Genomic DNA, 25,117 nt, shown 5'->3' with positions numbered 1-25,117 from the left:
CCTGGTAAGCCGGTGCTGCGTGGCGTGGACGCCCGATCGTTTTAACTGGCAGTATAGAGTCGCCGCTCAGGCAGACTGAAGCAAATACAATTTAAACACAATCGAGCACCATGTAAGCGTTGCATTCTTCAATGGAGAAGGTCTCCCGCTGCGCGCGCCCACGGTGTTTACTTCTCCACAATGCAGACGGGGATGCGGCGATCGGAGGGTGTGAGCTCCTGAAGACAGAAGAGGAGCTGCATCCAGCCAGCCTGACAGACATTACAGCAGCAGCACATGCCGCGGACGATGTGTTTCTACACCCTGCCGTTTTCCATCCTCTCTCGGTTAAAGTCGACTGACGGGAGCCCGAGAGACTGAAGACATCTATTTCCCTCGGCAGCAGCAACAACAGCCAGAGAAACAAGATGAAATTTCCGATTGAGAATCCAAGAAAACCAGGGAACATAAACCCTCCACCAGGTTAGACCATCAATTACTGTAATAGTGCATTGTTGTTTTTGTGCAGAGGCTGCTGAACGGTAAAGGACCGTGGTTCCCGCTGAATTCCCCCCCATTAGATTCTACAGTGCAATGTATGGCTCCAATTCATTTTTCAGATGATCTCATGATGTGTGCTTTGAAATGAAATGCTGCAGTCTGTCAAACTGTACCTGCTGCCGCACGGGCTCTCCCTGGAGCCTCCCATGCAGCTCCAGCAGGCTTCAACAAATCCATGCTGACCACAGTTTGAGTTTCCAGAAACGCACGGTACAGCAGAGGCTGATGCTGAAGTTGTATTCAGGAGGATGGGGGGAACTTGTGCTGACACGGGGACACACCAGGAGGAATTTACGATCAGTAAACCATGGCCACAACGACACTACTTTGGAAAACAGGAGCTGTCAGTCACCACCATACACCGTATAGCCACCACATGCTTTAGTGTGATGCAGTGGGGGGAGTGGGGGGGTGCACGCAGGGTCTGAGTGAAACATTACCTCATTCAGCTGGCGGGGAGATGCCCACAAATCCTACATGTGTGTCACGTCCTCCCCAGCGCGGCAGCATCAGCACACGTTGGCCCGGGCGTTACAGTCTGTGGGTGGTTTACACGGTCAGCACATGGGCTTCTGGAGACATGTGTGATCTTCAGACCGTTAATCGTATCGTCCCTGAAGCCCATCCGTTCATCATCTCCCCTGCAACGGGAGCAAAGACACACATCCAAAGCGCTCCACTGGTTTACAAGTGTCCCTGGTGTCAGCAAGACGAGGCGCAACAGTCACGATTCCCCAGCCTGCTGTTGCATAACAGTGTTTAGTGAGCAGATGATAAAAAGTATCATGTGTTTTGGGCCGTCAGTCCCTCTGGGAGCCAATCAACACTGACTGGAGTCTAGCACATGTGTTGATCATTAGCAGCGTCACAGGAGAAGGTGTGACATGTAGCAATATGTTTTGGAGATGGAACACTTTTACTCAGGTACACCGGTGAGATATAGCCATTTCTATTATAGTAATGATCAAAATCAAGGTTGCTTCCTCTGGAGCTTTCAACTGCGTCTCACAATCTAGCCAGCTGTTATGTCACCTGTAAGGAATTTCTGTTTGGTCTTCATCTGCTGGTGAAGATTAAGAGATGCTGTAAAATTTCAGATAAAAGCTAGTTAGTAGTCACTGAGGTAAGATCGTCTGCCTAGAAAACCTATATTCAATTTTTCTATAATTGTACTTTCCTGCGCTGCTAATCATCGTTTTATTTTTGACTGTTTCATCACTTATTTCCTTGATCAACCCATGAGTCATTTAATTTAAAAAATTGTTTAAGCCCAAGGTGATTTCTTCAGTATGTTTATTTTGTCTGATCAACAGTCAAAAACATAAATATTGTTGATTGGTTATTCCAGGTTCTGTGCGGATTTGTTGTGATGGTGATTCTGTGGATTACAGGGTTAAATGGACTGCATTTATAGAGCACTCTTCTATTCCTAACACTCGAAGCACTTTACACTGCAAGTCGCATTGACACACACCACTTCCATATACAGCATTTCTGTCTCACTCACAAATTCTACTCACACTGAAGGGACAGCCATCAGGGGCAGTTTGGAGTTTCCCACTATGTCTCCCGTTTAGTGGATGACCTGCTGGGCCTCCTGAGCCACGGATCCCTCCGCTATTTATTAAGTGGAGCGCTTGTATAAACTTGCAAGAAAGATGTTAAAAAAATGGTAAAAAACGATGCTGCAGGGGCAAGACATCCTGACATTTGAGTGCAACACACATCAACTTCATCACGCTGCGCCCATGATTTAAAACAAATTGGCACCCGTTGCATACAGAGCAGGCGTCATGCAGACAGAGGAAAGGGCAAAGGTATCTGGGATGAAGTGATCTGGGAAATAAATGTGTTTTTTATTAAATTCAAAATTTCTGTCAGTTCATCATGATACAGGCTTAGATAGAGAGCGACATCTGCATGTGTTTAATGTGAGTCTGACCCTTCACCATAAGGCTGTGCTTAATAGCTGTTGGTAAATCAAATTTGAATCACATTAGAGTCTTCCATCTACTGCCTGTCTGCTCTTTAGTTCCATCAGGTTTGGAAGAGACAGACATCAAACAGGCAAATAATATTCCTGGGGAGAAATGGCTTTTTGAGATTACATGTAGTTAGTGCAGTGCCAAATTCAAACATACCTGTAGGAATACTGGTTGCTGCCTTCTTTCTAAAACTTTTGAAATGACCTGCAGTAATTGAGTTGCAGCAATTAGTCAGTTCACAAAACCCAGAAGCTGCACCACTGCTGCTGCAGGAAGAGCTGTCAAGGTTTGATTAAATATGACTCTACGCAAAAACCCAGAAGTGAAGAATCAGCTGTTGTCTTCAACGTGCCTGTTGTCATGATCGACAATGTCACTTACACTGATGACTCCAAGCTGCCTCTGCTGGAGTGCCGGTCACCTGTTTATTTAAAGTTTATTATTACTGAACAGTCATGTCAAAATTGCACCAAATTTGATAGCATTTGATAAGTATGAAGCTGATAAGATTAATGGTTCTCAAGAAATACATTCCACATACAGACAGATAGAGAGACGGACAGAAAGACAGAAATGTCTGGAAGTAGTAGATTGATAAGCCTTGTTAAATTCTCACAGTCTGTTAAGATGAATTCAGTCCGTCTCTGATCTTTTTAACTGATGGTGAAAGCAGATAAGTTTGTCATTACCAATTCTTTCATTTATGCTGTTCATCAGCAGGTAACATCACTATGTCACACAGATATTACTGTCCTTTGTTGCAGTGGAAGTACAGACCAACCTGGTCCCCCCGAAGAAGGTGCAGCCAGGCATGCTGCAGTCCAGCCTGGTGCACGCCAGCCTGGCCACCATGCAGAACCCGATGGGCTGCGCAGTGCCGAGGCTTTCTGTTTCGTCCCGCCCAGCCAGCATGGTGGTTAGCATGGAGGCAGTGGCTGATGGCTCAGCCCCATTCACCATGATGAAGCTGAAGACGGTGCTGGCTGTGTTTGTGGTGGTGGTGGCCTACTTGGTGGCAGGGGGCCTGGTGTTCCAAGCTCTGGAGCAGCCCTTTGAAAACAACCAGAAGATCACCATCACAGCAGAGAAAGCAGCCTTCCTGCAGAAACACTTATGTGTGTCCCCAGATGAGCTGGAGGCTATCATCAAGGTAAGAGCATCTGGCGGTCGATACCCCAGCCTTTCCTCAGGCCTGGATGTGGTCCCCAGTGGGGACTCAGGTAAACTGAAACCTGAGCTTCATATTGATCAGACGCCACTCAAGCTCCACGCATACTCCACACTCGGCCAGACACCCTGGAACTGGATACAAACCACACTGAACTGTCTCGTACATACAAACGTCTCAATGTATTAATGGCTCCCATACATCCTTGAAACTCCTTGGTGTAATATTCCCTGAGATGTTTTTTTGTGGGTAAAAAAACTTTAACCAGAGCATGAGTCATCAAGCAGTTGTTATGTCGATGTTGCAAAATGCATCGAAAACTTAAATAGGACATTATAATGTCATTAAGACATATACATAATCGGACTTAGATCAGAATACTCCACATGTCTAAATTTGATTATTTCTCATTCCTACTATAACCTTATTCGGTTTAAGGTCATCAACAATGGCTGTTTACATGGCAGTGTCTTATTCAGACTATTATCTTGATCAGGTTGATATCGAAATATTGGTGTCCATGTAAACTTAGTTTATAATGAGAAGTTGATCAACTGATGAACTGTGGGTTTTGGTGTGCTGGTTGAACAAAGAGATTGTCCTGAGATTTAAAACAAGTCAATGTTAGTTTTATTAACATTTAGTCAACCACACTTTTTTGCATGAAAGAGAATGAAACAATGAGGTCGGGGATAGATGCAGCGACAATAGCAAATCAAATTCAATCAAACTCTTGCAATATGAGTCAACCATTGATATTTGTAAGATAACACAAACCCTGAGAATCCAGAGGAAACAAAAGAACCTCGTACAATAACCCTACAATAAATTCTACTTTTACAATGCTCAGGACTGTGGGGTTTATAAATCTACTGTAGCAAAATACTATCACAATGAAACTCTGTGACATAACACCGGCCACGTAGATAGCTGCAGGCTGCAGCACAGGAGAAGGAACTGCTGCATTGAAAAGAAAAGTTTATATTTTGTCTTGCAAACAAAAATTAAGAGCAATTTTGGTAAAATTATTTGTAAACTAAATTCTAGTCTGGACTTCAGTCGTAGTTTTTTTTTCTTTGTTGCTTCTTCATTGTCTCGTCTTAGTCATTGGCCAAATGTACCACCTGTTCATTGATCAAACTTGTCCGGTTACCCATCACTAAATTAAAAAGATAGCACCTCACAAACTAGCTCTTCTAGTGTGAAGATAGTTATATGTAATATATAATGTGGTTGTTATCTGACCTTAACACACACCACATAAATACAGAAATAAATAAATATAAACATAAATAAATAAATTGATATGTATTATTGATTGATTGATTTATTAGTTTTTCAGTCCGTGATAGGGTGGAGCCAGGAGGTGATGAGCCAATCAAAGTGCTGCACACAGCTTTAGGAAATATAAAATCTATGTGTGGCGATGGCCACAAATAATCTTCGTTAAACACTAACTAGTGGAACAATTCTTTCTATGTACTTTGGCTTTCTCTGAGTGTCACAATAATCTGTACAAAGAGAACAACGGGCCTCATTCACCAACTGTTCTGAAGAAGAAATATCTTAAAACCAACATTTTTTTAAGAAGATTCGGACATTCATCAATGTTTTCTTATCTGGGATTTGTTCTTATGTAAGAACCGAATGTACGCAATACTCAAGATCACTCTTATGTACACTTGACTATTGAGATTCTTGTGCAAAATAATCACGTTTTTATTCTGCAGTTGTATGATAAGATTTAAATTACCCTAATATTTAATAATTTTTATCTCAAAAAAGCTTCAGTGCATATTTTTACACTTGCAAAGTGTCTCAGAGATTTTAGACACATGGACATTAAGTTTGACACGTTGTTTTGTGTCACATGTTCCATGGTTTTACAGCTTTTAGTTCAAATGTTCCGTCCAATTTTTGCCTGTTGATTCTGAAAACCCAGCTGACTTTCTGTCTCTGAGATGGGAGATGCTCAGGAGAGGCTGGGTGCAGTGGGCTCAATGTGCGCTGAGCCCGGAATGAACCCGTGTCTGACCCGAGCCTGATGCAGATCATGTAAGCTGCCCTTGTGTCCCTCTGTCCCTGACACAGACTACTGCTTGTTTTCCCATTATTTAAAACATTTTGTCCGAGCCCTGTCCATGTACCGTCAGGCTCGGGCATCCACAGATGCAGTGCTGGGTAACCAATGGCGTGCTGCTCCAGCTCAGATAGCTGAGCAGCAGAGAGGGACCTGGATGCAGACATAATGGCGGATCTCCACATCAGCATGGGCAATAGACGCCTCCGTAAGAGCCTTGGCAACAGGTGCCTTCACGTTTGCATTGGGAGGGACCGATAATTACAGAGGAGCTGAAATCCAGTTTGTTCGGTGGGTAAACTCTTGTTATCTTAACATGTTTTCACTGTGCTTCACAAAAGCTGTGTGTTTCTATGTGTTCTGACCGGAGAAGGTCAAACTGTTAGCGTGCTAATTACTGTCACAATGAATGTGAATTATGATGCTAACCAAGCTAGCTAGTGAGACGATAGCGTTGCTGTAGCAGTTCCCTCAGGGCTGCTAACCTGCGTTAACCAGGTGTTGAAGTTAAGCTCGATTTGACCAACGTTAAGATTGCGAAGCTTGTTTTGTTTCTGGCACACGTTTAAACAATGTGAGCTGCATTAATGTGAGATATTAAAACTCCATGAGGACGTCGCCATAGTTCAGTTTAACATAATGTTTAGGTATCGTTTTACATGTTGTTAAACTTTAGCGTTAACTGTCTGTGTTTTGTCCTGGTTGTTGTAATTACCTGCAGTATGTCTAAAGTTCAGCAGGTGAACAAAGGGAGTGTGTAAGTCTATTTAGTTATGTAGTGTATCCGTCCGATTTCACTGACTGTGTAGGAATTACATCAGACACTAAGTTCACTACATTCAGTTCAGATGTACGATTCCTTCATTGTGATCCATCATGTCTTGACTGAATTGTTTTTCTGTAATTTGAAAGGTGTCCTCACTGAAAACTGAATGACTGGTGTCAACAGAAGTATAGCTGCAGCTGAACCCTCACTTCGCGGGAGAGAAAACCACAGAGGAAGACAAACTTCTTTTGCTACGATCGCATTATTTCCTGTCAAGCGCGGAGGTGCTTCTGCGCATGTGGAGGTCCACCATTTTGGTTGCCGCTGCAGCCTGTCCCCCCCCCCCCCTCTCCTCAGTGTTTGACAATATTTCTTTTGACCTCAGATTTGAGATCAAAGTATTCTTTTACTTCAGCTGTCTTTCTCCTGACAGCTTTCAGTCATAATGTTACTGTATCCCACGTAGCGTTTTTTTTAAAAAGTTATTTTGTATCCACAGCTGAGACTACAAAATATAAGAGTTTTAAATAGTTGAGTTCAGTGTGCCACCGTCTCTATATTTCTGTTTATTCATTCTTGACTTCTTAAATGCACTTCTCATTTCATGCCCTTTTATGGGCATTTGTGGGTGTTAACCCTTGCTAATTAGACACTTATCCATTTACGAGTGCAGGTGCAAACAATTCTGCAGTTTAAGAACACTTTATGAATCTAACATAGATTTTTCTTAGAAACTTTCTTAAGAACTTTTTTTTTTTTTTAAACCTAACAAGATATTGGTGAATGAGGCCCAATGTCTGTGCAAGTTCTCAGTCATCTTCCCTCCCTCCTGTCTTCATTGAAAACACCCCAACCACTGTCCTTCCTATTACACTAATCAGTCCCAATAAGCTTTATTTCCTTCCTGTTTTTATAGTTTATTCAACACAATCCATTTAATGGACAGGATACAGATAGAAGCTAACTTCCCTCTGTTGCCCCTGGGCAAAGGTCACAGTGATGTGCTGACTGACATAGTACAATATAACAGCCAGTTTTGGTGGATTTAAACATTACCCTTTGGAAACAGGCATGGTAAATGCTTAAATCAATGGTAAAAGTGTTAATGTTAGTGTGTAAAATATTGCCAACTATGTTTTAATCTGCAGAACATGAACAGACATCAGAGCAGCTATCACCATCATTACAGTCTAACGACATGCTGTCGCTCATTTTAAATGAAAGAGCAGCTTCTGTTCCTCCACCCAGGCTTTGGACCTTACTCTTACAAAGCTGAGACTACTGCACCAAGTACTGTAAGGTTTACATGAAGTACAACTTTACTATTGTTCTTTCTCAATTGTAACATTTCTACTGTAATTTATACTCACTAAATATTAAGCACTAGAGATTAATCTTCTTGTGATAATTAAGATAATGTTTACCTTGATCCTCGTTTTTTGTTGGTTGATTGTAAATAAATAACGTAGTTCAATTTGCAATAAAGTTATCTATGAAACTCTTGGCTTAAGTCATAATTTTAGGGATCACATCTGGTCTAAAGTAACAGCAGCAACATGTACAGTATTGTAATCATAGAAGAACACATTGATGGACGTGTTGTCAGAGTTTGGAATTAATCACAAGCCTTTAAGTAGACATTTTAGTTTTAAACAAATTAAGCATCGGCAATTGAGAAAGATATTAGTTAATACTTTCCTTATGTGACCTTATGGCATTTATGACAATGAAAACATTAATTGACCAAAGTGACCTGTTTATTTATTATATATTTTATTTATTATAAGACAAAAGGTAAATGGGTAAGTCTTCTGTAGTCTTAGGAAAATGTTCTCAGTTCAGTTCAATCATGTTAGGTTCATGTGTCAAACACACTGTTCAATTACATAAACTGTGGCTTCAGTAAACACATAAGAGTTTGAGTGTTTAATACATACATTTATAGTGGCACATTAGTAAACATTTGTTATGGAAGTCACATTCTGCTCCTGGGTGAACTTCTGGTTGGACAGTTCCAGCTGTATTGAAGACTCTTCATGTCACATTTGAAAACACTTACCTGTGACGTTTGTGACTGCTGGAGTAGGTTGATCACTGAATTCCAGCATAATGGTTTCAATAGTTTTTAAATTCTGTTTTATTGACATCATCAACAATATGTTCATCAATGAGCAGCTAGCTAACAAGCAGGCTTGAAAAATGGATCAGTGCCACCTCATCCACTCAGTGTCTGGTCATGTGTAACATGAGTGTTTTTTGCCATGCCATGCTGTGTGTAGTCTATAAACTGTATCAAAATAAGGTGTAATTGTGGTGTTTTCAGTTTATGAGCAGTGTGATGGATAGATGTTTAATGCTGTGAAACACAGTTCAAACACACACAGTGTCATACTTATATCACGATCACTGGAGCCAGAGCCGATCAAATTGCGTGAACACTGCAGAGATTTGACCTTGGAATTTATTCTGAATGTACCATATCTCACCGAAAAGGAAAGGTAAAGAGCCATTCTGCAGGAAACCAAAGGAGGGAGTTTGATGCACATAAAAGATAACAATTAAGTTGCACAGGGTGTGTGATATTGACTGCATGAGTTTCAAACGAAGTAATAGAGAGCTGTGGTAAAGATAGATGACTGTATTTCTGCTCGGGGGAAATCAGCTTGCCAACATGGCATCCCATTCCACAGCTCTAAGAGAGTGAGAAAACGGGTCTGACAGCGCAGTAGCATTGTTTTCTGATGGTTGTTTTCATTTAAAAAAGCACATTTTTTGGTCCTCGCCTTCATTCACCAACAACTGGACATTGATAAGAGCAGCTCTCGTTTAAAACTAGTTTTCCAAAATGCTACGATGAGGAATCCTACTTTTGCAGTGATCCAAACTAAGTAAGAACCTCTGTTTCAAGTGGAGGACAGGTGAACCATGTACAGATTGCCAAATATACAAGGGTCCCCATGGCACAAAACGGGTCTATGTGAGGCTCTGCAGAAAGTGTGCGTGTGTCCTTGCAGCCACGACGCTATAAGGCAGGGGTATTCAATTAAAGTCCAGAGAGAGGGGTCGAACATCATAACGCCTAACATGCGTTATGATTCAGTGCAATTATGTTAAAATATTAGATGTCTCTACATCCGTGTGTAGTCAACAACTGACTGTCAAAACAAAGAAAGCACAATGTAATAATATTTTAACAATATTTATCTTCACTTTTCAGATTGAACTGGAGGGACTATAAATTAATACCCTGCTGAAAATAAATGCTCTTTGCTCATGTCAAGATAAAAATATGCTTGATTAAAGAAATACAAATAATAGTGTAAATTATGTTTGAACCAATTTTCTAACAATTTCACACATTTTTACAACTGAAGAGCTTTAACGGCTGCTTTTCTCTTCCTTTCTAATCCTCGTATATCCCATCCCTACTTGTTTTGATGCTTAATGCAAAAGAAAATTAATCTCAAAGACAACTATCAAAAGCTGATTGTATTCCCCCTGTTGCTACAACACTCTTCTGCTAACACCAGGGTTTTTCATGGCCAAATGCTCACAGCCACCTGTAAAGCAGCATAGTAACAGCCAGTTGTTTGTCCTGGGTGGTTATTGGCCTCAGCAGTAGTGAAACCCTGTATGATAATGGACAGGATAATGCAGAGCACAACCACTGCAGCTGAAAGTAGAAAGCTGCTGTGGATCAGTGCCAGCTTTATTCAACTGCCTTACAGTTCAGGGGCTCAGAGAACTGCATTGTAAACATTCCCATTTACAACACTAACTATGGCTACACTGCACATTTCTGTTCCTGTGCCCTTGAATTATCTTTCTGGTGATACTGCACAGCAGCAGTGCCACGTTGAGCGCACTGACAGCAGTGCTTCACAGGACCTAGCTAAGCACTCAACTTTTGATTGTTAAGGCTTTTCTTTTTCCCTCTGTCCAATTTAGCCATAGTGCATGAGTTAGATTGCATCTGTTAATTAAGTTACAAAACCAATCACATTGTCATCTCCCTTTCCTTTGGCTTTTTTCCTATACCCCTGAATCCAAAAATAGCTGACAAAGCTATCACTATCTCACATATGCCGCAGTTAGGGTCAGTTCCGCAATTGCGTGTTGGATCTAAAAGCAAACACTGACGTGGTCATTAATCTTGCTTAGACGAAGTAAGGAAATGGCTTAAAACCAGAGAGCTATCAGGTATCAGATCAATTTCTTTTGGAGAGAAGGTGTGTTGAGGAATGAGCTAAAGGCTGCAGCCTGCAGGGAAACGGGCTGAGTGCAGCTGCTAAGGCTCACTGATTTCAGATCATCATGCCGGGAGGTGTGATGCTGCTACATAACAAGCATGCTCCTGCAGTAAAACAATGTTAAAACAAGAAGCTGCAGTTTTAAGGGCCTCCATATCTCGTGTGTCGTGTGTGTGCTGCAGTACAGAGTTAGTTTTTTGCTGCATATACTGCATCTCTGGGGCAACAACATTCTCTGTGCACCACCTGATTTACGCACAACTCTTATCTTAATCTTAGAGAGAGCACTCTCGCTGTTTGCTGTGGTGCCTAAGGCCTGCTAACAATACACGTGACATATGCAGTGATAATTGTTACATTTTTAGCTCATAGAGGCAAAATTAAGCCTTCAGGTTATGAATCTTCTGTCACATTATTAATAATTTATTATGTGGTCCAGCGGTAATAGCAACAACTGAAGAATTCCCCTAAAAAATAAGAGGGCTTGCACCCAATAAGCAGGATTGACTTGAAATGTAAGGCTTTCACTATGCTTGAAGTCAACTAGATAATATACGTCTGAAGTGTTTTTTTATTTTCTGGATAGATTGGGGGCTACAAAGCTGCTGCCACAAACTCCTCCTGGCTGCAGCATACTGCTCCCCCAACATGATGAATCCTATTGTTAGTGATAATGGCTAATAAAGGTATATACATAATATATATCACAAAACACTAAACAAAAGGCCTTAAAACAAACATTTTGCATGTTTATAAAAACTATCAAAATGTCTTTTGTTTTCTTACCATTATATAAGATGCATTTTTATTTGAACCATTTCCGATCTGTTTCTTGCCTTTCTATATGGCTAAACAGAAACAGGTTATGGCTGGCAGTCATGCTCAGGTAGAGCTCTCACTGGCTAACCCTAAGAGGGCAGAAGACCACAGCCTCGAAGAGTTTTGTCAATTATAAAGTTGTTTTTACTGTTTTAATTAGGAATCCATTTTCATTGTGCATTTGCTAATATGTTAAAGAACATGAAACCCTGGTGACAGTTTCCTCATCTAAAATTCTGCACCAATATTCAGGAAATTAGTTAAAGGTCAAATGAACATGCTTAAAGTGCATTGAACTGTATTATTTTTATTTATTTTAATATTTTTTGTTTATTTTGTATCTTTTGTACGAATAGTGTAGCTGTCTTTTAGGGATTGTGTATTTTGGCTCCATTATAGAAATATATTACTATGGAAAAGGGACAGTCTGGGTTGACTCAAACAAGATGGGTTTTCCTGGCAGAATTCATACGGCCTCAAAAGAGCTTAGTTGACCTGACATGACAGACATTAGGTTTATTTTGATGTAAACCTGAACTCCTGTTAATCAACCTAGAGCAGTGGTTCTCAACTGGTCTGGCTTCGGGACCCACCATCACCCCATAATGACAAGCCGCGACCCAAATCGAGGAACATTTTCAACTTCTCAAATGTATTTAATGAAAAGATGGTGCAGTTTGAACCTGAGATAGTACAGAATATCAGTATGCCAACACAAAAAAACAAGTTTAAGTTTAATGATAAACCAAAACGACCAGCAGGTGGCGATGCTAGAGAGGGAAATATTCCCCTTTACACTCAATTAGCCGCATTTGAATTAAAAACCAAAAAGTGCATCTTAAGGACACAAGGTAATACAACATACATAACAATTCAGTAACTTCAGCCTAACAGACTCAACAGTGCTTTCATGCACAAACATGAAATAAAAAAGTCCAACTACTGAGAAGTAGTTTCAAAAAGACTCAAATTATGTAGCTTTAGCTGAGAATACTCACTCGCTGAATCTATGACAACCAACACTGTCTATTAGCATTACAAGGCATTAACGCCACTCCGCTGCATTAAAAATCTCCTTCAAAATAAAAGCACAGGATTTTTTTCTTAACATTTATTTTTGCCCACTGAAAACGGGTCCAAGACCCACTTTTGGGTCGCGACCCACCAGTTGAGAATCACTGACCGAGAGCACAAACTAAGGAGCTTGTCTGCATTTTGACATGGGCCTCTGCAAGTTCCTCCTGTATTTACTGTTATTTTTGCATCACACTGTTTCCTTTGGGACGATGCAATGAAGTTGATGATTCATTATTTCAGTTTATATTCTCCTGAGACCTGCATAATAGAGCCATACCTTTTCTGCTAGTCTGTGTTTACATTAGATGCTGATGTGAAGCAACATCCAGCTGTCTCCTCCTGATGTATTGTTGAATACTGAATACTAGCTGCTTGCATGCTGTGTGCAGACGGTAACCAGGGTGCAGTGTGCACATATAGACAAGTGTACTGTATACTCCTGTCATGCATAGCATGTGAGATTTGTAAGGGCTGTAAAAAAAATCCTAAATAAAATCCTAAATATACTCTGATTGAGAGCACTGGGACAATGGTAGTCATGATAAAAAAGAAACAACTTACAGCCAATACATTTCTTCTTCAAACACTTAAATTACTGGTAGCCTACTCATAAAATGGGTTATTATGCTTTTTCATTAGCAGAGAATTGCAGTGTAATGTACAACATGACAACAAAGCACTGGAACCAGATGGCCTCCCTGTTGAATTTCACACTTTTTTTCCCTTTTTTTTCACTTTTTCACAAACAAGCCAGTGACCCGTCATATATCAATACACTCAGTTACTGTACTACATTAGCACTTAGTAGTCATCTCACTTACACACCTGTTAACCTGTCAAGTTTTGACTGTATCTTGTAAACACACACACACACACACACACACACACACACACACACACACACACACACACACACACACACACACACACACACACACACACACCTGCACTCTCAAGGTGAGACAATAACATAGAATAGATTCTTATAATATAATAAAATGTCATATCTTCTATAATCCATCAGATCCAACCCGATTTATTAAAGTAAATACTCATTAAGTTATACAAACAGAAAAGTCAGACAGTTCAATTTTACATTATTCAATTATTCATTTCTTTAGCAAACAGAAACCATTTTATTTTCCTTGATGGAGAAAAGACTTTGAATCTCTTTTCCAATGTCATCAATAATTGGCAAACATCACAAAATTGTACATTGCACAGAGGGACTAAGCTTGAATACTGGACCAAAGCCCTATCCTCCCTCCATCAGCAAGCGTGAAGCAACCCATGCACCACTATCTGGGGCTTTACATATCCCCATTTGTCAGAGCAGTGATACTCTTATTGCGATTATTTTGATGATCTCCAAACCGATGCACTGAGGCTTGTGTGTTGCAGCTAAGACTTAAAAACTCTGATAATAGCCTTTACTTTATCAGGGTGCCTGATCTACACACCTAACAAAGTAGAACTTTTGATCAGAGGCTGACTTTCAGTGAATGAAGCAACTCAGTTGTCCTTGTGTCTTTGCCCTTCAGCCAGCCACACAGCTATCTGCCACACGCTGAGTGGGACTCATCACGCTGAGGCTCCATCTGCTCGGATGGACACTTGCAGAGCAGAATGGCACTGGGTGTGATATCACTGATGTTTTCGACTCTGCACCTCCTCACCACACCTCAATTAAACCCATCCGCTGTGCAGGGCCACACACACAGAGAGGCAGCCAATGTTATTTAACAGGAGGAATAAGGGGGCAGAGAAATATGAGGAATTTCCCTTTACAGGCCCTTGAAAGGTGTGACTTAAGTACAAGTGGAATGACGATGATGGTCATTCAGCTCATCTAAAACTTTTTTCAGCTGCGATACACAGTATGCAACTTATTTGGTTAAAAGCTTATTGCCACAGCCACAGAAACAATCATGGTGTGACAACTGTTACAGATAGCTGCAAGTCTGTTGGCCATATAAATAGAGCTGGCATTAAGTAGCTTTTACATCTCAAACAATTACAGACAGGATTGGACAAAGACAGAGTGGCCTAGAACCTGCCCAATTGTTATCAAAGTCGTCATATGTTAAATATATCTTGTACACATATTTTGCGAGTTAACAGTGTTGTAATAAATAAACAAAATTTAGGTTTGGATGGTCATCAGTTTACAGTGATTGTACGTTGAGCTGAGTGAGGAGTGAGGAATGAGCTGATTTAGTGGAATGTAGCTGAACCTTGTGTTGGAGGAAACAAAAGTCTACAAAGAGAAGCAAAGGTGGACGAAAAATGATCACAACACACCAAAGCAGATGGACAGTTGGAATCAGTAGAGAACATAACAGTTTATGAATTATGATGTCATCAATGAGATAAAATAAAATGAACTGAATGAAAAAAAAATGCTTTCCTCTTCAAATCTGTTTAGTTTAGTAATTTCTGACATTGGGCTGTACGTTGGAAAGAGAGTATTATTTCAGCCAGAGACAATTCAGTGAAGGAATCAACCATTTATAACAAGTGGTTGTGCAGTTAGAGTAGGCCCCTCGTGTTTGAGAAGTTCTCAGGCTACATGCACACTGACTTTAGGAAGTGTTGCTGGCCTCATTTTAGTTAGAAACTCTAGGGTTGCATTGTAGATTGTTCTTATCTCATGACTCGACTACCAGAGGTGAATGTTAACACTTACTGTCTGTAACAGTTGGTTGAAGATATCCCTGCTCTTACTTTTTCACCATTGCTCATCCTGATTCATATTATGTTTCGTTGTCAAGCAACAAACTGCAGAGTACTAAATCTGCTTCCTGTTGACACCGACACACACATGGCCATGTAGGTGAATGATTATGTGATATGTGTTTTCAGCTATGTCATTATGGAAGGAGATTACGTCTCATTCAGAGTTAAAATGCTCGACTGGTCAGAGATAGTATTCACTTATTAGTAGGAGCAAAGCCTTAATGAATCTGAATTGTGACAAGACTTCTGTTGAATGAGCTCACCAAAAACTCCCAAACAAAAATCAGGAATCTAGTTCACAACAATGTTCCGATTGCCTTTGAATGCTGTCAAAATCCTACTCAGCTTAGATTCATCTCCGTAGGTTAATCTCATGTGAAAATGCAGCAAGGTGAGTATAAATGCACCTAGGTTATGCAGAGAAACTCTTACAAGCCGGACCTCCTCTCTAGCTAACCACATGCAATAAGCATTTCAATACAAACAGCAGCTGTTATCAAAGTGTGTCGAAAGTATTCTGTAATGATCAGTTTGAGGCCGCATGAGCTGTAAGAAAACACTCAAAACAACCACCACGGGAGTAAAAGGTCAAATCAATAAAGCCCATACAGATTTATTTCCTGTTGGTTAGAGATTTAGCAGCACAGCAAACTAATTGGCCAGCAGCACAGCATTACCTGTAAGCAGGCAGAAAAAAATCAATGCCCATAATTCATATTCAACACATCCTGATTGTTGACCAGCGACAGCACAGCAGCAAAGCCGACCTGAGATTGTAGTCGTCTCTAGCTCCTTTGCATTGCCATGGGAACACTAAAATGACTGAGAAAGAAAATGCCATGTCACCATCAATGAATGAGAGTAGGAGCAGCACAGTGGCAGATACTCATGGGGAGATGGGGAGTTGAAATTCAGTTAGTAATCTTCTTTGGCTTCTGTCCTACAGCATCTGAGCGGCCAGCTGTTTTTATCACCACAGGCAGTGGTGACGGTAGCCGCTCCCTGATATTATTTACTCCTTAATAAAGTCATCCGGAAAACAGGAAGCATGGAGTGTGTCAGAAGCAACAACATTGAGTGTGATCAGTTATGACTGAATGTTAGGAGTCACACAGCTGAGAATGATGTGTTGTTTCTATTGCAGTTTGAGTTTTAAAGGCAGAGGCGCACATTGTTAAGCCCTATTAGGCATTTTTTGAATATGGGCTATATAAATATAATTTGATTGATTGATTGATTTGATAGTGTGATTGAAGATATGTCAGTATTAGTTAACACTATGCACATATACAAAACAGAAGCAGTAGCAACAATCACAGCAGCAAAGAGAGCCCAAAAGACACTAAGGAGTGGAGACATGGTCAATCTACCAGGAATCTACATCATCCAAAGACACCTGAGTGGGACCAAGATTTTCTTATGTTGCTCTGTCTCTGATTTTCCTCCCAGCACTCTGTGGAGGCTGTGAATGCCGGAGTGAGTCCCATTGGTGACACGTCCTACAACTCCAGTCACTGGGATCTGGGTAGTGCCTTCTTCTTCGCTGGAACTGTCATCACAACCATCGGTACTGTAATCATATTATATATTTATTATATATATATATATATATATATATATTTTATTTTTTTTGTTGTTGTTGATTAAACCATATATTAACAAACCAATCTTCTATATGTGGGACACAACAGAAAAGGTGAATGTATCTACGGCCTCTTTCATATGCTCAGTGTTAATACTAAATATTTGCACTGAACAGTATATAATAACACTAGTGAACCAAAATTAAAAACCACTGAACTTCCCTCCAAAGTCTTTTTCCTGAAGTCGACTATTTGTGATTTGTCTTTATTTCCAGCACAATTCTGCAGCAATATTCAGCTGAATCTGCAGATCTTTTTCATGTTCACCAAGTCAAACAACATCATCTGTATATAATATGTTCACAGTCTTATCATCAACATTAACTCCCTACCTAGAATCATTATTTAGGGGGCAGCTATGGCTCAGGGGTTAGAGCGGTAACCAGAAGGTCGATGGTTCAGTCCCAGTCTTCCCCATTCCTCATGCCAAAGTGTTCTTGGGCAAAATACTGAACTCAATCTGCAATTAGATGCAGTGTATGAATGTGAGTAGGTGAATGTAAAACTGTACCGTAAACTGTAAAAGAAAAGTGCTATATTAATTCAGCGCTACATCATGAATATAAAAGGAACAAGAGACAAAATATCTCCCTGCTTTACAACAATTGCCAATTATTATTCTTCAGTCCTGTGTGTAAACCTCAGTCTACTCAAAAACCAGGCTGTGGTGTCCTCACAACTAACTAACAGCAGGCTGAAACAGTGCTTTACTGCCCTCTCTGGTTTGTTTCACCTTCGAAAACAGCCAGCATCTGTGGTTGCTTTGAGAACTTGTCACCACACCCAATAGTGATATGAGGGGTACTGGAGTACTGCCCCCTCCCGCTGCATTCATAGAACTCAGAACATACATTACCTGGGCCATAAGAACACTTAACAAAAAATAATATTAATTGTGCCTTAACCCTGCTATCTACTTCATATGATGCTCTTCATTAAACCAGTGCAATATCATCACATTTATTTGATTATTTATTCAAATGCAATAAGCACGTATACATTTTTTTTACCAGAAATGTATTTATTTTGCATATTGTGTCTGCTGATGAATAATGTTTATGGTGGTAGATGTTGTTTCCACTAAACTTGAGGAGCACTGTTAACCTCATTGTATCCTGTAGAATGACAATAAAGCTTTATATTCTACTCCATTCTTTTCTATTCACTGCAGCCAGGTGAGAGATAAAACCAATTGAGGTGAACATGTCAGGAGGATGTCAGTTCACTTTTTAGCATTGTTTCCCAGTTGTGTTTTTGGAGCTAAAGAAAGCTTGAAAATCAGAGCCAGTGGTTTGCACCTCTAGAGGACTCACAGCAGAGCAGCTGACGAGGTTTTTAATTTGACAACAGACTTTCTTTGTTTTTTGCAGATGTGATCTACACCATGTGTCATTCAGGATAATAGATGAACAGAATAGTCTGTGAAATGTTACTAGAATTAAAAACGGACATGCATCTTGTACAGAACATCCATTATAAAAAGTAAATGTTATAAAACTACTTGTTGTCTCCTGCTGCTCATCCAGGTTATGGTAACATTGCCCCAAGCACTGAGGGAGGGAAGATCTTCTGCATTCTGTATGCAATATTTGGCATCCCACTGTTTGGATTCCTGCTGGCCGGGGTTGGGGACCAGCTCGGTACCATATTTGTCAAAAGCATTGCCAAGGTGGAGAAGATGTTCCGGGTGAGTCCCACTGTAAATCTCCTACGATCTATGACTCAGCTTTGTTGAAAGTATATGAACATTTTGAATATGGTCCATCCGTTGGGGGGCAGTAACACACAAGAGGACAACACATCCAGTAATATTTAACTTGTGAGACACACACAGCACAATTTGCTCAGATGTCTCTGCAGGCTACTCACACTGTACATATTATTTGAGTTTGAACTGACAGCTGCAAAGGGGACATATGAAAGACAAAATAATGAACCTGGCAAAGATGTGAATTAAATTGAGCTCATAAGGTGGCAGATACTGTTCCATTAGCACTCTGCACAGTGAAACAGTTCACAGCTGTTCGAAGTCATGGGCAAAGAGTTCGCATCAGAAAAAGATTGATGTGAAGCTGAAGCAACAAATGGAGTATGCAGCCAGCTGTGTTGATTCAAACCGAATCTCTTCTGCCACACAGACAGCTACAATGATGACAAGTACACAAAAACAAAAGTGTATGATCTGTGTCTTTAGTTTCAGAATCTCATTTTACTTCCAGCACAAACAGAAGACACACAAATGAATACATTTCCACCACAGGACAGCTAAACATAAATAAAATGTCTCCTGTTAAACTAATGACGCTCATCCTGCTCAGAGACATTTACAGTTAACACAGTATCCTCCTCTCATCATATTCAGTGCTCATGCTGATGGGATAATAAAGCTGCTGGGACTGATGCATCACTGTCCTCTCTCAGGCTCTGGGACATTCACAAAGGAGTACAATCCGAGAGCTGCTGAAAACGAGACTGATGTCATGGCTTACACTGCTTTGTATGTGTATCTGACTCTCTCTGATAGAACAAACACAACCAGATCAGTCAGACTAAAATCCGTGTGACCTCCACCCTCCTCTTCATCCTGGCTGGTTGCATCCTTTTCGTCACCATCCCTGCAGTGATCTTCAAACACATTGAGGGCTGGACGGCATTGGAGTCCACATACTTCGTGGTCATTACTCTGACAACAGTTGGAATAGGAGACTATGTGGCAGGTAAGGACTGGTCTGTCATTGTCGGTGTATTCTTGAATTGACATGTCTGACCTCGAAGTTCCTGATTACAGATTTTAACTTTGATTCATGATTATATTTTTATTTCAAAAATGTTTTATTTGACTAAAACAGAAGAAAAAACGAAGAGATCGAATTAAGAAAATATTTGATATAGTTTAGAATGATAAAGATGCAATTACGAGTTTTGTGGTAAACAATGAAATTATTTACAGTCCATTAACGTGACTGTGCTGATTGCACGTTATTGCAAGTCAGAGTTCTTCAGGCACCCACGCCTGAGTTAAGTCACAGTAAAAAAGATGGGAAAAAAAGCTCATGAATGGAATCAATCTGTCTTGCTTGTTCGCTGGCTCGATGAGTAGTCGTGTGAGCAGGTTGAGAAGGACGTTACAAGAGGAAGGTTGTTTTGTGCTCTATGAATTGTAATCCAAGCAACGTCCCTGCTTTCAAATACTATGACAAGGATGAAACCTCACAAGCATGTGTGGATTGCTTAGTTCTAAACCCTCCGTTTTTTTTGTAAGATTTGGTAAATCATCTATACACCCTTTGTGTTAGTATCAGTTTATTTGGCAATGCATTTATTTTATACAGCAGCTCAGCTCAGGCTTTGCTTCAGTCTCACTGATGATGTGTCCATCAGAAGACGTTTGTGTGTGATGGATGAAAGCTTCACAGCAATGGTGTGACATTCAGTTGATTATTGCTTTATTAAAGTAGACTCCATTATCAGTATCTCTAACCTGTAAAGATGATCATTGAATAGTGTGATGGAAGTTGTCTGGAAGCTGGTGAAAGGAGAACTCAGGCAGCAGCTGATGTCTTAATCAGAAGAGTTTAATGTAGACTGTATGCATCAAGGAAACCAGAAGGTGCAACAATATACAAACCTGTCACCCCCAAGTCTGAAGATGTCTTCCACAGCATCCCTCTCCCATTCTAACAGCACACCCACGAAAGGCTAGAATCGCTGTCACTCTCTATGTTACATGTAGGTGTTCGCACCCATTGGATAGTTAAGCCTAAAGCATGCATACCTTAATCACATTGTGTCCTTACGTCTTGCTTCTGATATAATGCAGAAAAGAGTTGGAGTTGGTGCCTCTCTGTCTGGGGCATCTGGATTAGATATGAGAGTCCCTGAGCATAGACGCTACAATGTACTGCTGGTTGAACCTTTATCTATAAATGTACTGCTGGTTGAACCTTTATCTATAAATGTACTGCTGGTTGAACCTTTATCTATAAATGTACTGCTGGTTGGCCCTTTATCTATAGCCTGACATGGGTATGACTTGGAGAGAAAGGAGAATAAGTGGAATGAGACAGGCTCCACTCTCTTCATGGAGATGCAATGTGTGAGGATTGTCACAAATAGGACAACACTACCAACCCCAATGAACTTTTGTGTGATTTTGTGACTGTTTAAGTTTCTTTGAGATTCACCTGTGAAGTGATATCTTCTTCTTTTTGTATTCATACCTTGTTTTCTTATCAGGGGGAGACCGGAAGATTGAATACCGGAAGTGGTACAGACCACTGGTGTGGTTCTGGATCCTGGGTGGTTTAGCTTACTTTGCTGCAGTGCTGAACATGATTGGTGACTGGCTGAGGGTGCTGTCCAAAAAGACAAAAGAAGAGGTATGCTCACATAAGAAATGATTAATACCGACACCATGCTACATTTCTGACCAGGGCAGCACAAGCTTTGAAATCTTCTGATTTATTAAACTGGCGATATTGTGACTGCATAATTCATGATTTATATATTATTATGTTAATTCAATGATGAATAATTGATCCTGTGATTTTATCCTAATCATATTCTATTGGAAGTTTTCACCACCAAAGTTCTCAATGGAAGAAGAGTAGCACTTATCCACAAACTGTTTTACTAATGTGGGCCTTTTTCACATTAGCAAAGCTGCCTCTAGATGACTCTGACTGTCACATGACTTCCACCTTGCAGTGGGATTCTTGAGATTATCCCACTGAGACACACCCTGTTTGTCGAAGAGTATGCCAGCCTGGCCTACCCTGTTCAGACCTGGTATTAACATCCATCTCTAGTGATCTGGTCACAAGTGGACAGCTCTAAGTACAGCTGTGAACTCACCCATTGAGGAGGCATTATATATCCAATCACCCAGACCACATGTCGCCACTTTCTTTTGTTCTGTGTAAACACAACTTCCTCCTCAACTGATGTCCTCTGACCCACTATAGTTTCATAATGAATCAGAAATAGTTTTACACTACTTCATATCGTTTCCATGGATTTATTTTTCGTGGATTAATATATACATTGACCACCACATAATGATTATCTTTTTTTTTTACTCACTCTCTCTTCCTCACTCACACACACAACTGAAGTGAGATCTGGTCACAGTTGGAGACCCATGTGGAGACACATTCTGATGCCAGGTGTCCACATGTGATCTGATCTGTCAGGACGTTTGTTAATACCAGGTCTGAACAGGGCCATAGATTATTGATATACATTATTATAATGAATTATTAAAAAAAATGATCTATAAATTTAAATGTTTGAAATAATAAATGTTCCGTCAATCTTGTCAGTTACTATAGTGTCAGTATAAACAGACCTAACTACAGTATGCACTCATTCTTTTGAATGAGGCACAATCAAAAAGGGATTTGAGCTTATTAGTTGTAAATGCTTTGTATTTTTACTGGGGAATTTATTGTTTTTTCCATTATACCATCTAAAACAAAGACATTTCTCAATGACCCATTACTGAAAACTGTATGATTATGAGCTGTAAATAGTTAGCAAAGTAAATAATTAAACTACATAATTTTGTGAATACTGTATACCCAGTATATTGGAATGAGATTATTTGTGATTGTTGCAGAAACTTTTATTGAGTGTAAAGGTTAATGAAATGTCATCGATTAAAAATGTGTAATTATTCATTTCGAAAGTGACCTAATTGGACTGCAGCATTATTTTTGAGTTATAATACCTTTTTTCTCCCCTTGTTTGGCTAAGGTTGGAGAGATCAAGGCTCACGCAGCAGAGTGGAAAGCAAATGTGCGAGCAGAGTTCCGGGAGACGCGTCGACGTATGAGTGTGGAGGTCCATGACAAGCTGCAGCGGGCCGCCACCATCCGAAGCATGGAGAGACGTCAGTTGGGCCTAGACCAGCGTGCGGTGTCTCTGGACATGCTTTCCCCAGAGCGCCGTGCAATGTTTAACAGTCTGGACACCAACAACTACAAAACTTCTTCGCAGGAGAGCATTGACACCAAGCTGAACAACCTCCGGTTACGGGGAGCCGAGCAGTGCGACCGGCACACCAACCACCAAACCACATCCGAGGACAACATTTTCAACCGCCTGGGCTCTGTCACAAAGCTGGCCAAGCGCAACAGGAATCGTGACCTGAAGAAGAACATCCCAGACGAGGCTCGCCGGCCTCACAGTGAGGCCTATGGCTGCAGCACACCCACCTTTGACTGCAGCATACCCTTTGCAGATGAAGGGAAAAGTAAGGACGAAGGAGAGGATGAAAATGAAGACAAGGAGTGCAATACTAGCTTGTCAGATTTCCCACTGTTTGTGGAAGTTTGTAAGCCACTGAATGGGTTTATATCAGAGCCGACCAAAGAGAATGAAACACTTGAAGCAAAAGAGCTGCGTAGTGAGATGGTCCCATAAACAGAATGTACTCCTACAAGAGGAGATTTTAAAAACCGCCGGTAGTGCCTTGGGTCTCCCTTATTCCTGTGTGTTCTTAAGTAGGGACTATACTTGTCCCATTGTGTTACATATTGTAATGTTCACAGAATTCACTGTGCTCTATGGATCTGATGGACACATATTGTGTTTTATAAATGTAAGACGTGGTGGGGTCTCTGCAATCGTGCTATGCCAAATGGTGGTCATATTAAAAAAGTCATCAGCTAATAGGTGTTTAAATGATAATAACTTAAGTCTGAGCCTTGCAACTGTGGCCATCATGTCTCTCAGTCAGGATAACACTGTACTGAGCTAATGTAATCTCAGTATGACGCACTCACATGTGTACGTCAACCAGCAACGATGAACACAACTGCGCCTGTCTTATGAGCCCTTGCCAAAGTTTAAGGTCAGTTCTGAATTCTCTGTATCATGCACAAATAGCGAGTAAACGAAGGTGACACTTGCTGTTTGTTCACACCATTGTTGATTCACGTGTATAATAAATGATAAACCTACCTTTATGACAGCTGTTGTTAATTCAAGCATACAATATACCTTGTCCATCTGTGTAGCCTCAAGAGTCTGGACTGTATACATGCAGTGGTATTCAAATGTGTGCTTGTCTGCTGTCCATGTTGAAACATCTTGACAGGTGTTGTTCTTTTAATATCTGGAGAATGATCTTAGGGGTTCAACAATGGGTGAATATTTCACAAAGATGTCTAAGTTTTAATTAACCAGGTTATCTTTGTGTTGTTGCTGGAAATGCAGACCTTCTTGCACTTTTGAAAGATGTGTGTGTGCACTGACCCATTCATTTGGTATACATACCTCAATGTTTTGTGTTCAGTGTATTTTGTGTTTTACTTTAAATCCAACATGTAGCTACTGGTTATCCTCTCTGGACCTTTGACAGAAATATTGGGTTGTTTTTCCAAAACTTTGGCCAGTACTATATTTAACTTTCAGGAGAAAATAAGAACCTTACTTAGACATTGGGTTACTGGTCCCTCCTAGATGGTGTCAGGCTGTTCATTTAAGTAGCAAAGCTGAATAGTATACCTCCTCTCTAATGTCTGACAGACTTCTTCTCTCGTTATCAGACTTGTTGACATGGTCCCAGATTTGAACATTTCACTTGGTGAGTGCATTGTTATCATCACTGATAGAAATGATGGCCAAAACTGTAATGTCCAGATTCTTAAAAGCTTGTATCCTGTTGCAATAAATCTGGAATATCCTTTAACATAGAAGTAGAGGATGTTAGTCACATCCAAGATGATGAAGCTCCACAAGCTGTCAGCCTGGTGTTAGACTCAAATAAAATCAGACAAGGCTGGACAGAAATAGGATCTGTTCTCAAAGTGTTAGCATACTGAAATGAAATGTTAAATTTAATGGATGCCAATGAGATGATTGTAAATATTTTAAATAAGGTCTGACACAGTATGGACCCCCAACTCGGTGCTGTGACTCCATATGTGGCTCAAGTCAGAACACAAGTAAAAGACAAAAACGATCATGACCCAAAAAAGCTCTGGTCAAGGAGTAAAATAGTAACACAAGAGAGGCTTGATCTAAATGTAACAATTCCACTATGTGTTTA

At 40.4% G+C, this 25,117-nt stretch overlaps 1 protein-coding gene across 1 annotated transcript; it reads left to right on the top strand.

The window, feature by feature from the left end:
• On the top strand, positions 1–24,768 carry kcnk10a (potassium channel, subfamily K, member 10a). Its single transcript, XM_034580462.1, has 7 exons — positions 1–462; positions 3,290–3,675; positions 16,871–16,988; positions 18,591–18,751; positions 19,589–19,781; positions 21,301–21,443; positions 22,819–24,768. Exons 1-7 carry the CDS (start codon positions 408–410, stop codon positions 23,485–23,487), a joined length of 1,725 nt encoding a protein of 574 aa, XP_034436353.1. The 5' UTR covers positions 1–407; the 3' UTR covers positions 23,488–24,768.
• The last annotated feature ends 349 nt before the right edge of the window (positions 24,769–25,117 follow it).

This window comes from Hippoglossus hippoglossus, chromosome 24 (genome assembly GCF_009819705.1).
Source record: "Hippoglossus hippoglossus isolate fHipHip1 chromosome 24, fHipHip1.pri, whole genome shotgun sequence".
NCBI lineage: Eukaryota > Metazoa > Chordata > Actinopteri > Pleuronectiformes > Pleuronectidae > Hippoglossus > Hippoglossus hippoglossus.
This window is presented reverse-complemented; position numbering and strand designations above follow the sequence as displayed.